Source organism: Haematobia irritans, chromosome 3 (genome assembly GCF_050003625.1).
Source record: "Haematobia irritans isolate KBUSLIRL chromosome 3, ASM5000362v1, whole genome shotgun sequence".
NCBI lineage: Eukaryota > Metazoa > Arthropoda > Insecta > Diptera > Muscidae > Haematobia > Haematobia irritans.
The window spans coordinates 104987661-105002214 of NC_134399.1; the positions used below are offsets into that span (position 1 = coordinate 104987661).

The following is a 14554-nucleotide window of genomic DNA, read 5'->3' on the forward strand; positions in this document are numbered from 1 at the left end:
AAAATGTTGTGAAAATTTTGTTTCTATAGAAGATTTTGTCAAAATTATATTTCTATAAATAATTTTGTCAAGATTTTTTTTCTATAGATAATTTTGTCAAGATTTTATTTTTATAGAAAATTTTGTCAAGATTTTATTTCAATAGAAACTTTTGTCAAGATTTTATTTCTATAGATAACTTTGTCAAGATTTTATTTCTACAGAAATTTTTTTTTTATACAAAACATTGTCAAAATTTTATTTCTATAGAAAATTGTGTCAAATTTTTATATCTATAAAAAAATTTGTCAAGATTTTATTTCTATAGAAAATTTTGTCAAGATTTTATTTCTATAGATAATTTTGTCAATATTTTATTTCTGTAGATAATTTTGTCAAGATTTTATTTCTATAGAAAATTTTGTCAAAGTTTGTTATAGAAAATTTTTGCCATAATTTTATTTCTATTGAAAATTTTGTCAACATTTTATTTCTATAGAAAATTTTGTCAGATTTTTATTTCTATAGAAAATGTTGTCATAATTTTATTTCTATAGAAAATTTGGTCAACATTTTATTTATATAGAAAATTGGGTCGAAATGTTATTTCTATACAAGATTTTGTCAAAATTTTATTTTATTTCTATAGAAAATTTTGTCAGATTTGTGTTTCTATAGAAAATTTTTTTTCATAATTTTATCTCTATAGAAAACATTTGATGATTCAATTTGTAAGAGGAAAAATTCTCAAATGTTTTCTCCATAAGGAGTTAGCATAAAGGGCCCAAAATTGAGTTATCTCTTCCAGTCAGATCTATACTAAAGGCTGTGGAAAGGTTCATTCGCCCGAACCGAAACATGTACAGTCCAGGCGTGTATAGATTTGTATCTAGCGTTTTCTTTTCAATGGCTATATTAACCATGTTCCTTAATCTATATCTGTCCATAAAGCTCGAAAAATAATTTTATAATTAGATATTTTGTGAAAATTTTATTTCTATAGAAAATTTTGTCAAGATTTTATTTCTATAGAAAATTGTGTCAAATTTTTATTTCTATAGAAAATTTTGTCAAGATTTTGTCAAAATTTTATTTCGATAGAAAAATTTGTCAAATTTTTGTTCTTATAGAAAATTTTGTCAAAATTTTATTTCTATAGAAAAGTGTGTCAAAATTTTATTTCTATCGAAAATTTGGTCAAAATTTTATACCTATAGAAAATTTTATAAAAATTTTGTTTCTATAGTAGGGTTTGTCAAAATTTTATTTCTATTGATAATTTTGTCAAGATTTTATTTCTATAGATAATTTTGTCAAGATTTTATTTCTATTGAAAATTTTGTCAAGATTTTATTTCTACAGAAAATTTTGTCATAGAAAATTTTTGCCATAATTTTATTTCTATAGAAAATTTTGTCAACATTTTATTTCAATAGAAAATTTTTTCAACATTTTATTTCTATAGAAAATTTTGTAAAAATTTTATTTCTATAGAAAATTTTGTCAAAATTTTATTTCTATGGAAAATTTTGTCAAACTTTTGTCATAGAAAATTTTGTCAAAATTGTATTTCTTTTTGTTTTGTTCTTTAATCATTGTTGTTGTTTTTTTGATTTCAGCTTAAAACCATGCATTGACTAAACTACAAGTGTAGCTTAACCAACAGAGGAAAATAATGTTTGTCAAATTTATTTGGGCAAAGCCCTATAGACTGCAAGATGGTTGGATGGACGCACGTTTCGGAATTACCACATTTTTCATCAGCATCCTCTACTTGCAGCAAAACTATCAACCAATTATCAGAATAAATTCAGGCAGTTCATTAAACCCAACAATGAACCACCCATGAACCTTCCGATAATAATAGATAAATTTGTCAAGATTTTATTTCTATAGGAAATTTTGTCAAATTTTGTCATAGAATATTTTTTCCATAATTTTTCTATATAAAATTTTGTCATAATTTTATTTCTATAGAAAGCCCAAGAAATCAAATCGGGAGATCAGTCTATATGACGGCTTTACCAAAATATGAAGCGATATAAACCAACTTCTACACATGTCTTTGTCGACTTATAATACTCGTAGATTTAGAATTTCAGACAAATGGGAGAAAATTTACGGTATCTTGATGCTATTGGCGTCTTTAGAGGGGTGCTGTTTATGTGTTAAAATTTTAAATCCCCGTCGAAAACTGGCGATGTTAGTCGAAATATTGAAAAAATAAATTTTTCAATTTATCAAAACTCGTGAAAGAATTTTTTTAAGAGGACCTTACACCGAAATAGGGAATAAATAAACGAAACTGTAAAATTTTATTCTGCTTTTACTGATTCACGTTTCATTTTAGCGGCTAACCTCGGACTTAGTATCCATCTTTAAGGAAATATACTGCACTGAACGAAGGGTTTTCTTTTCTGAATTTTCTCTTTTAATTATTCGCTCATTATGTCTAAAAATTAAGTATACTGTAAAAATATCCTTATAGTGAAATGATTTCAGTTAAAAATGGGTATCTTTACATGGACTAAGGTCAACTTGGCTTTAATAATTCTGAAAAAATCTACCAAATTAATGAAATCGTCTTTACATTTATTTATTTTACTTATCTGATGGCACATAAAGATCGGAAAAAACTAATAAATTGAAAATTGTCTCTTAGTAAAATGTATTCAAAACTCGGGCACCTATTAGTGGACCCAAAATACTCATAGATTTCTGATATCAACAAAGTCTGATAAAAATTGCCTTGTTGTATTTTAAGCCTAAAACATCTCCGTGTATCTGTGTCAAATTTCAGAGCGATAGAGACATTATTGAAGATTGCGGCGTGAATACAGACAGACGCACATGGTTATATCGACTTTGAATTTTTCCCTCATCAAGTAACCAATATTTCGTTATGTTACAAATGCAATGACAAATCTATTATAAAGGGTGATTTGTTAAGAGCTTGATAACTTTTTTTTAAAAAAAAACGCATAAAATTTGCAAAATCTCATCGGTTCTTTATTTGAAACGTTAGATTGGTCCATGACATTTACTTTTTGAAGATAATTTCATTTAAATGTTGACCGCGGCTGCGTCTTAGGTGGTCCATTCGGAAAGTCCAATTTTGGGCAACTTTTTCGAGCATTTCGGCCGGAATAGCCCGAATTTCTTCGGAAATGTTGTCTTCCAAAGCTGGAATAGTTGCTGGCTTATTTCTGTAGACTTTAGACTTGACGTAGCCCCACAAAAAATAGTCTAAAGGCGTCAAATCGCATGATCTTGGTGGCCAACTTACCGGTCCATTTCTTGAGATGAATTGTTCTCCGAAGTTTTCCCTCAAAATGGCCATAGAATCGCGAGCTGTGTGGCATGTAGCGCCATCTTGTTGAAACCACATGTCAACCAAGTTCAGTTCTTCCATTTTTGGCAACAAAAAGTTTGTTAGCATCGAACGATAGCGATCGCCATTCACCGTAACGTTGCGTCCAACAGCATCTTTGAAAAAATACGGTCCAATGATTCCACCAGCGTACAAACCACACCAAACAGTGCATTTTTCGGGATGCATGGGCAGTTATTGAACGGCTTCTGGTTGCTCTTCACTCCAAATGCGGCAATTTTGCTTATTTACGTAGCCATTCAACCAGAAATGAGCCTCATCGCTGAACAAAATTTGTCGATAAAAAAGCGGATTTTCTGCCAACTTTTCTAGGGCCCATTCACTGAAAATTCGACGTTGTGGCAGATCGTTCGGCTATTCATGATGAAATGTCAAAGCATACTGAGCATCTTTCTCTTTGACACCATGTCTGAAATCCCACGTGATCTGTCAAATACTAATGCATGAAAATCCTAACCTCAAAAGAATCACCCTTTATGATCGTTACCTGTGTCATTTCTCAACTGGCATCCCTATAATCTCTCTCACATTCATATAAACGTTTATAAACGTTTCCCAAACAAACCAAGCATATCAGCGGTGCCGGGCAGAGAAAACGAAAGTTCTGGAGTGGATCAACTCACAGAACAACAACTCACATTCATTGCTGACCGGTGTTTTGGTATAAAAAGCAAATGCCGGCACACCAATACCAGCAGTCAAGTGAACTTGTTCATGGAGACATCGTAGCAAAGCCAACAGAAAAAAAAGATAACGAAATTGCAGTTGAAAAAAGTACCGAATCCAATTTGTTTTGAATAAAATTATTTCACAACAAGCACATACTCCCATAAACAAAATAAATATAGTGACGAAATAAAAACAGAAACGAACGAATAAATTTGTGAAGTCGAAAGAGTTGACTATGTCATCAATTGAACATCAGGATCGTCCTCTGATGGACGATGAGGAGCCTGTGGTAGTGGACTGCTCAAATTTTGAGCCTGCTTGTGATATGGAGGAACCTCAGCCCTCCACTAGTGAAGTGAAAATTACTAAGAAATATGTGAAGAAAGCCATGAAAAAGGCCTATAAGGCTCAAAAGCTTTTGCATGATGCCATGGCTGAATTGACCGATGAAATGTACTGCAAGGAGAGTGAAGGTAAGAAGGATAAAAGACATGAACGAAGACATCGTTCCACTTCAGCTAATTCTAGTGATGGCACTAGCGATGGAACTAGCAGTGGTACAAGTAGTGGTACTAGCTCCAGTTCTAGTTCCAGTTCCAACTCGAGCGAAAGTGATCTTGAGGCTGGCAAAGGTAAAAAAGTCCATCATGGTGGAAGACAACGCTCACGATCTCGTGGTCATTCTCGTACTCGTTGTATGGGACAAGAGAGAAAACATTCTCGTAGTCGTTCCCGTGGTCATTCCCACCACCATTCTCGTGGTGCACACTTCGAGGCTATGTGTGATTTCGGTCAATTCTATTGTCCTGCTATGGCTCAAATGAAGCATGAAGGAAAGCACCTTGATCATAAGAGTGGACACCATTGTGAGATGAAGAAACATCATGGCCATCATAGACGTCACCATAGTCGTTCAAGATCTCGCTCCCATTCACGTGGAAGTGAATGCGAAAGGAAAAAGCACCATGGCCACCACAAGCGTCATGCTAGCCGCTCGCGTTCTCGTTCTCACTCTCGCGGTCGCCATTGTGAGAAGAAGAAACACCATGGTCACCACAAGCGTCATGCTAGTCGCTCTCGTTCCCGTTCTCATTCTCATTCTCGCGGACATCAAAGTGAAGTGGAAAAACATCACCATAAACGTCATGCCAGTGGATCTCGTTCGCGTTCTCATTCTCGTGGCCGTCATTGTGATGTGAAGAAGCATCATGGCCACCACAAACGGCATGCTAGCCGCTCTCGTTCCCGTTTACATTCTCGTGGACGCCATTGCGAGACGAAGAGACACCATCGTCACCACAAACGTCATGCTAGCCGTTCTCATTCTCGTGGACGCTATTGCGAGATGAAGAGACACCATCATCACCACAAACTTCATGCTAGCCGCTCTCGTTCCCGTTCTCATTCTCGCGGGCGTCATGGTGAAGTGAAAAAGCATCATGGCCACCACAAGCGTCATACAAGTCGCTCTCGTTCTCGATCCCACTCTCGTGGACAACATTGCGAGATGAAGAAACACCATGGCCACCATAAACGTCATGTCAGCCGTTCCCATTCCCGTTCGCACTCTCGTGGACGTCAGGAAGAAATGAAGAAGCATCATGGCCACCCTAAACGTCATGTCAGCCGCTCTCATTCCCGTTCGCAATCTCGTGGACGTCATTGTGAAGTGAAGAAACCTCATGGTCACCATAAATGTCATGTTAGCCGCTCACATTCTCGCGGACGCCATTGGGATATGAAGAAACATCATGGTCACCACAAGCGTCAAACAAGTCGCTCTCTTTCCCGTTCGCACTCTCGTGGACGTCATTGTGAAATGAGGAAACATCATGGTCACCATAAACGTCATGTTAGCCGCTCTCATTCTCGCGGTCGCCATTGTGATATGAAGAAACATCATGGTCAGCACAAACGTCACTCTCGTTCCCGATCTAATTCGCGTAGGAATCCTTGTATGAATCATCCTGGTATGCAAAGTCCGGATATGATGTCCCATAGACCATGTCCTTGGATGATGAAACATCCTCGTATGATGCATTGTCCCGCTATGATGGATTATCGACCTGGTATGATGGGTCTTAAAAGATGCCCCTGGATGATGAAATGCAATGAAAAACCAATGAGCTCTTCTTCTTCTTCATCTTCTTCGTCTTCGAGCAGTTCCAGTAGCAGTAGCAGCTCAGAAGACGAGTCACCCAGACATCATCGTAGACCACATTGTCCTTGGATGATGAATCACCCTGGTATGCATAGACGAGGACCTCATCCATGGATGGTACAACGACCAGGAATATTAGGCCTTGGTGGATGTCCTTGGATGATGCAGCGTCCTGGTTGTGGGGGTATGAGCTTTCCCCAACGTGGTGCATTCCCTCCATTTGCCCACGGTTATGGTCAATGTCATATTTAAACAAACGAGCACTACAAAATATTAACCAATCTTAATTGTTTTTATTTAAAAAAAAAAGAAAAAAAAACACAAAACTTAAAAAAGTAGAATTAAAAAAAAAAAAAACAATTAAAAAAAAATTAGATTAAGTTATTGTATATAGAAGCAAAACAAAAAAATAAATAAAATAAAATAAAATAAAAATTGCACAGCAAACTTAAGTAAACTGAGTTTTATTTGATTTAAATTGCTGAATGGTGGTCTCCTCATAAAGCCGAAATATACACTGGTTTACAATTTTACACACATATTTTTGCAATCTGGTCTAGTTGGAGATAACTTAGGCTCACTGAGGCTATTCAGTCCATTTTGATGGTGGTTAACTTCTCTCTTCCCTCCTGCTCGTTACTACGTTTAGTTCAATGACAAGAGACTTGCGTGTCCCAACGGCCTGTCTCATTACGTGGCAAACCGACAGTGAACCAGTGTTGGCAGATTAGGGGATTTTTTCCCAAACTGGGGATTTTTTTTTTGTGGTTTAGGATATTTTTTTAGTTATGGGCAACTGGGGATTTGGCTGGAGATAAAGTCGTGATTTGAAGATTTTTCTGGGGATATTTCCACATTCAATTTCCACATTTTTATAGAAAATGTAAAAGCGAAATACAATGAGGCTTATACGTCAATTTTTATAAATTCATTTAGGTTGGGTTAAAACGCGTTACTGGTTACCAGCGTAGCTTCATATTTATGTAACAAATTTGAAGAAAGCCCAACTTCCATTATTACTTGGGATTATATAAGTGACTACACTCAAAAAAAAGTTTACTTGGCTCCAAAGATTTTGACCTTCCCTTAAGAATTTTGGTATTGATTCCGAGCCAAATATGCGGCTTCTTTAAAATAAAGAAATTTTTTAGGGACCTCCCTGGCTTTAAATCTAGGATCGATAAAATTAAAATTGGATACAGAACTCATTGATCGAATTTTTATTCTCTGTTTGCGATATATTAATAAAGGTATTCATTTACAAACAAATTCCAGTTTCAAAATCCAAATTATGCCAAGTACTTCAAAGTAAAAACTGTTTTCTTAATGCTAAAAAAAAAACTTTAAACCAAAGATGCAAATCCTTAAAATAAGTCTTAGCCTATATTTGAAGCATCTTTATCTTAAGTTTAAAAATTCAGTATTTTAGTTGAGTTAAAGACGATTTCTTTAAAATAACAATGTTTTTCTTTATTTTAAGGAACATTTGCCTTACTTCAAAGATCTACAACTTCAACAGAGGGACGCAAAATTTCAAGATTTGTGTTCTAAATTTAATGAACAAAATTTTTGAAGCAAGGATTATAAACTTTCTTTTAATTAAAATGTCATTATTTTAAAGAATTTTGTCCTTAGCATTGCGTAAATTTCGAGTCCTAAAATTTAAGTTGCATAATCTTCCATATTAGGTCAATATTTTTTTCAGTGTAGTCTTACACAATTCTTTTTTACCCACCACCATAGAATGGTGACGGGGGTATAATAAGTTTGTCATTTCGTTTGTAACACGGGAGCCACCGTGGTGCAATGGTTAGCATGCCCGCCTTGCATACACAAGGTCGTGGGTTCGATTCCTGCTACGACCGAACACCAAAAAGTTTTTCAGCGGTGGATTATCCCACCTCAGTAATACTGGTGACATTTCTGAGGGTTTCAAAACTTCTCTAAGTGGTTTCACTGGAATGTGGAACGCCGTTCGGACTCGGCTATAAAAAGGGGACCTCCTTTTTATAGCCGTCATTGAGCTTAACATGGAATCGGGCAGCACTCAGTGATAAGAGAGAAGTTCACCACTGTGGTATCACAATGGACTGAATAGTCTAAGTGAGCCTGATACATCGGGCTGCCACATAACCAAACCTAACCTTGTAACACGTCGAAATAGCGATTTCTGACTATATAAAATATATATAAATAAATATATATATATATATATATATATATATATATATATATATATATATATATATATATATATATATATATATATATATATATATATATATATATATATATATATATATATATATATATATATATATATATATATATATATATATATATATATATATATATTCTTGATCAGTGAGAAATTCTAAGACGATATAACCATGTCCGTCAGTCGGTCTGTCTGTTATAATCACGCTACAGTCTTCAATAATGAAGCAATCGTGATGAAATTTTGCACAAACTCGTATTTTGTCTGCACGCAGGTCAACTTCGAAGATGGGCTATTCGCTCCAGGTTTTGACCCCCATATAAACCGACCTCCTGATTTGGGGTCTTGGGCTTATAGAACTGTAGTTTTCATCTAATTTGCCTGAAATTGGAAATCTAGAGGTATTTTCGTACCATAAAGAGGTGTGACAAAAATGGTGAGTATCGGTCCATGTTTTGGTATGGTCCCCATACAAACCGATCTCCCGATTTGGGGTCTTGGGCTTATAGAAACCGTAGTTTTTATCCAATTTGTCTGAAATTGAAAATCTAAAGGTATTTTTGTACCATTAAGAGGTGCGCCAAAAATGGTGAGTATAGGTCCATGTTTTGGTATAGCCCCCACCCAGCAAAAAATGGAGCACTATTTCAGCAGGATTGTAAGGGAGAGAGGCAGTACCAACTGTTTACAAAACAACCGAATCAGCGCTGATTTTTGTGGGCGATGTCTCGATTTATAGCAGCTTCAACATAGCTATAATATATATAATTGCTCATTTCAATAACAATATTGCTCAGAAGTGAGCAATATTGTTATTGGTATGAAGGAAACAGCACTACCTTTCTCGCATCTATACTGCATGAATTAGTTGCAATAACGTAAACGAATGATCATAAACTTATTTGATTACTCGTTTACGTTATTGCCGCCGATACATGCAGAGTGGATGTACTGCCTACTTTATTGTATACCAAAAAGCGCACTTAAATTTTACTGCTGAAATATTTTTTGTTGGGCATATAGACTGATTTCCCGATTTTACTTCTTGGGCTTATAGAAACCGTAGTTTTAATCTAATTTGCCTGAAATTGGAAACCTAGAGATATTTTAGGACCATAAAGAGGTGAGCCGATGTATCGGTCCATGAGTATCGGTGAGTATCGGTCCATTTTTTAGTATAGCCCCCTAAGAACGATCTCCCGATTTAACTCCTTGGGTTTGTAGATACCGTAGTTTTTATCCGATTTGCCTGAAATTGTCAATACTCTTGTATTTTAGGCTCACAAAAACGTGTATCGGATTAAGTTTTTATCGGTCCATTTGGTAAGGACGCCGATTTCACTTCTTGAGGGTATAGAAGGCGCACTGATCATGAAAATTGCTTGAAACTCAATTTAAAAATTTCCAGATTTATTTCTCGGGTGAAAATCTACAGATTTAAGATTTCAAATCAAGACGTTATTTTATAATTTTCTTGCAGACTTACAAGAGATGTTAATGATTCCTCTAAAACTCAAACAAAAATGGTTCTTATAAATCCAAAATCTGATATAGCCTTCATAGGTACAATTTTTAAATTTATCTTCGGGAAGTGTACACACAAAAATTTTTTTTTTCTGATTCAATCACCAAATTAATTGATCCAATTATAACAAGTTTGTCATTTCGTTTGTAATACATCGAAATAGTGATTTGCGACTATATAAAGTAGAATATAGAATATATAATTCTCGATCAGTGAGAAATTGTAGAACGATTTAAGCATGTCCGTCTGTTGTAATCCCGCTACAGCCTTCAATAATAGCGCTATCCTCCTGAAATTTGACACAGATTCGTGATTTGTCTGCACGCAGCCCAAGTTTGAAGATAGCTTCCATATAAACCGATTTCCCGATGTGGCGTCTTGAGAACCTATACGCCGCAATTTGCCTGAAATTGGAAATCTAGCGATATTCCATAGGTCCAGAAAATGGTATGCCGAATATGGTGTATATCGGTACAGGTTTTGGAAGAGCCCCCATGTAGGTCGATCTCCCGATTTGACTTCTTAAGCGTCTATACACTCCAATTTTCATCCGATTTGGCTGAAATTCAAAATGTAAAAGTATTTTAAGTCCACAAAGGGTTGTGGTGAATATGATGTGTATCGGTCCACGTTTTGGTATAGCCCTCATATAGACCGATCTTCATATTTGATATATAGACCGATCTCCATATTTGATTTCTAAACACCGCAATTATTATCCGAATTGCTCGAAATTCAAAGTCTAGGCATATTTTAGGTCCACAAAGAGGTGTGTCGAATATGGTGTGTATCTGTCCATTTTTTGTATAACCCCCTTATAGATCAATCTACCGATTTGAGTTCTTGGGCGAAGCGCCACCCTAATCTTTATCCGATATGACTGACATTTAGAATGTAAAGGTATTTTAGGCCCACAAAGAGTTGTGGCGAATATTATGTGTATTGGTCCATATTTTAGTATAGCCCCCATATAGACCGATCTTCCGATTTGACTTCTTGGGCGTCTAGACACCCCAATTTTTATCCGATTTGCCTGAAATTAAAAACCTAGACATATTTTAGAGTTATGCCGAATATGGTGTTTTATCGGTGCATATTTTGGTATAGCTCCCATTAGACTGATCTACAGATTTGAATTCTAAACACCGCAATTTTTATCCGATTTGCCTGAAATTCTGAAAAATCTAGATATATTTTAGGTGCACAAAGAGGTGTGCCGAATATGGTGGTGTGTATCTTTCCGTCCTGTATTGATGGATGGTAAAAAGTGGTTCATACACTGAAAATATATTGTCGTGAGGCCAAAGATTTCATGTCCTTAAAATACCAATGCGAATCTTGCTTAGTATAGAAGACTCATTTCTCTGTTACAAAGTTGTTTCCTTGTCCAAAAGTCATTCTATCCGTTTTGTTATGTGATTCGATTTAAAACTACATAAAAGATAATTTCGTTCAACTAAAGACAACTTGGCTTTAAAAATTCAGAAAAATTCGTCAAAATTAATTAATTTTTTGTATTTTCACTACAAAGCAAACAAGCGTTTAAAAATAACAGAACTTGATTTTAAAGACGTTTTTTACTTGAAAAATAGCAAAATTTCTACTTTAAGTTCAGTTTGAATTTGGAAATTTGAGGACTTTTATAGCACATGAAGAAAACAAGTATACGGCCGTAAGTTCGGCCAGGCCGAATCTTATGTACCCTCCATCATGGATTGCGTAGAAACTTCTACGAAAGACTGTCATCCACAATCGAAACTTATTAACATCGTTTTCTAAATTGTTAGTTAGTCCATACGGTATGTACAGGTAAGTCTACAAATAATTACGAATCGATATGGACTTTTGCACGATACGTAGATAGCCAGAATTGAAATATGAGGGTCGCTTATATGTGGGCTATATACAATTATGAACTTGATATGGACAAATTTTGTGTTATTGGGGATCGATTTATCTGAGGGCTATATATAACTATAGACCGATTGGACCTAGTAAGGCATGGTTGTTAACGGCCATATACTAGCACAATGTACCAAATTTCAACTGACTCGGATGAAATTTGCTCCTCCAAGTGGCTCCAAAACCAAATCTCGGGATCGGTTTATATGGGGGCTATATATGATTATGGACTGATATGGACCACTTTTGGCATGGTTGTTAAATATCATATACTACCACCACGTACCAAATTTCAACCAGATCGGATGAATTTTGCTTCTCCAAAAGGCACCCGGGGTCAAATCTGGGGATCGGTTTATATGGGGTCTATATATAATTATGGACTGATATAAACCAATTCCTGCATGGTTGTTGGATACCATATACTAACATCACGTACCAAATTTCAACCGAATCGGATAAATTTTGCTCTTCCAAGGGGCTCCGGAGGCCAAATCGGGGGATCGGTTTATATGGGGGCTATATATAATTATGGACCGATTGCGACCAATGTTTGCATTGGTGTTTGAGGCCATATATTAACACCACGTACCAAATTTCAACTGAATCAGATGAATTTTGGTCTTCCAAGAGGTTCCGGAGGTCAAATCTGGTGATCGGTTTATATGGGGGCTATATATAATTATGGACCGATGTGGACCAATTTTTGCATGGTTGTTAGAGACCATAAATTAACACCATGTACCAAATTTCAGCCAGATCGGATGAAATTTGCTTCTCTTAGAGGCTCCGCAAGCCAAATCGGGAGATCGGTTTATATGGGGCTATATATAATTATGAACAGATGTGGTATATGGTTAGAGACCATATACCAACACCATGTACTAAATTTCAGCCGGATCGGATGAAATTTGCTTCTCTTAGAGGCTCCGGAGGTCAAATCTGGTGATCGGTTTATATAGGGGCTATATATAATTATGAACAGATGTGGACCAATTTTTGCATGGTTGTTAGAGACCATATACCAACACCATGTACCAAATTTCAGCCGGATCGGATGAAATTTGCTTCCCTTAGAGGTTCCGCTAGCCAAATCGGGGGATCGGTTTATATGGGGGCTATATATAATTATGGACCGATGTAGACCAATTTTTGTATGGTTGTTAGATACCATATACCAACACCATGTACCAAATTTCAGCCGGATCGGATGAAATTTGCTTCTCTTAGGGGCTCCGCAAGCCAAATCGGTGGATCGGTTTATATGGGGGCTATATATAATTATGAACCGATGGGGACCAATTTTTGCATGGTGTTTAGAGACCATATACTAACACCATGTACAAAATTTCAGCCGGATCGCTTTGCTTCTCTTAGAGGATCGGCAAGCCAAATTTGGGGGTCCGTTTATATGGGGGCTAATACGTAAAAGTAGACCGATATGGCCCATTTTCAATACCATCCGACCTACATCAATAACAACTACTTGTGCCAAGTTTCAAGTCGATAGCTTGTTTCGTTCGTAAGTTAGCGTGATTTCAACAGACGGACGGACGGGCATGCTCAGATCGACTCAGAATTTCACTACGACCCGGAATATATATACTTTATGGGGTCTTAGAGCAATATTTCGGTGTGTTACAAACGGAATGACAAAGTTAATATACCCCCATCCTATGGTGGAGGGTATAAAAGCTGAAAACGTGAATAAATTGAAATTTGTTTCCTAGACTTGATTCTATTTCTGAAGTATCCTTACTTCAATTCTCCGCTTCTTTGGCTCGGAATCAATACCAAAATCATTAACGTTAAGACAAAATATTTGGAAACGGGCATGTTTTTTTTCAGATTTAATTTTTGTTCAATTACTACACTAGGGTAATTTTCATTCAATCTGGTTGAAATTTGGTATGTGAAGTCAGTATATAGTCTTTATGTACTAAGGTTTAGTAGTATTAACATTTAGCCATCCAGGACGATGGAAGTTTTGGAAGTTCATTGAAGGAATTCCTCAATTTGTATTGTCGTAGAATATTTATATTTGTCCCAAGAAATGGTTGCTATCTATAGTCAAGTTTTTCTGATAATGGCACAGGGAACAGCCTTCCTGTATGCCTTAAAATCTTTTGCTAATCTTCTGTATGTCCATAAATGATTATTTCGAAAAACAAGAAATGTTAACGCATTTCTTTTTCCTTGTTCATTATGTAAAGAAATTATCAACACTCCATATAACCCCCAAAATGTATCTTTATTATTCTGCAGAATGAAATTAGTCTATTCGTAGTAATTTTGCTCTGAAAAAATTAAATATTAACAAATTTCGACGAAACTTAACCTTTAAGCGTTTGTATAAGTTCAACGAATTTTTGCGAAATGAAGAATTTTTCAACAACTTTGTTTTCAACATGTTTCCTCATACGCCAACTTGATGAAAGTTTCAAAAAAAATAATACCACACAAGAACTTGTTAGCTATAAAACTTCAACGTCAAGAAGAAAAACAATTTTAACATATTCCATAAAAGAAGAAAAAACTAAACTATTCTATTACACCATGACTAGCCCCCTAAATCTCATAAATTTTTAAAATCGAGGAATGAATAACACCACAAATAATGTCAAATCGAAGGCTTTCCAGGAATGACAAGAAATTTCCGCTTTTCTTATGCAGCTAAAGCACTTTTGAGAATGGCATAGCGGCTCACTC

General features: G+C 35.6%; 1 protein-coding gene across 1 annotated transcript; it reads left to right on the forward strand.

Annotated features, from left to right (window-relative positions):
• Nucleotides 1-4048: 4048 nt before the first annotated feature.
• LOC142228480 (uncharacterized) lies at nucleotides 4049-6657 on the forward strand. The gene has a single exon (XM_075298915.1). It carries the CDS (start codon nucleotides 4275-4277, stop codon nucleotides 6450-6452), a length of 2178 nt encoding a protein of 725 aa, XP_075155030.1. The 5' UTR covers nucleotides 4049-4274; the 3' UTR covers nucleotides 6453-6657.
• The last annotated feature ends 7897 nt before the right edge of the window (nucleotides 6658-14554 follow it).

What these genes read in the sequence shown, in the direction of transcription:
- LOC142228480 (XM_075298915.1), top strand. Translation starts at nt 4,275, where the DNA reads ATGTCATCAATTGAACATCAGGATCGTCCTCTGATGGACGATGAGGAG.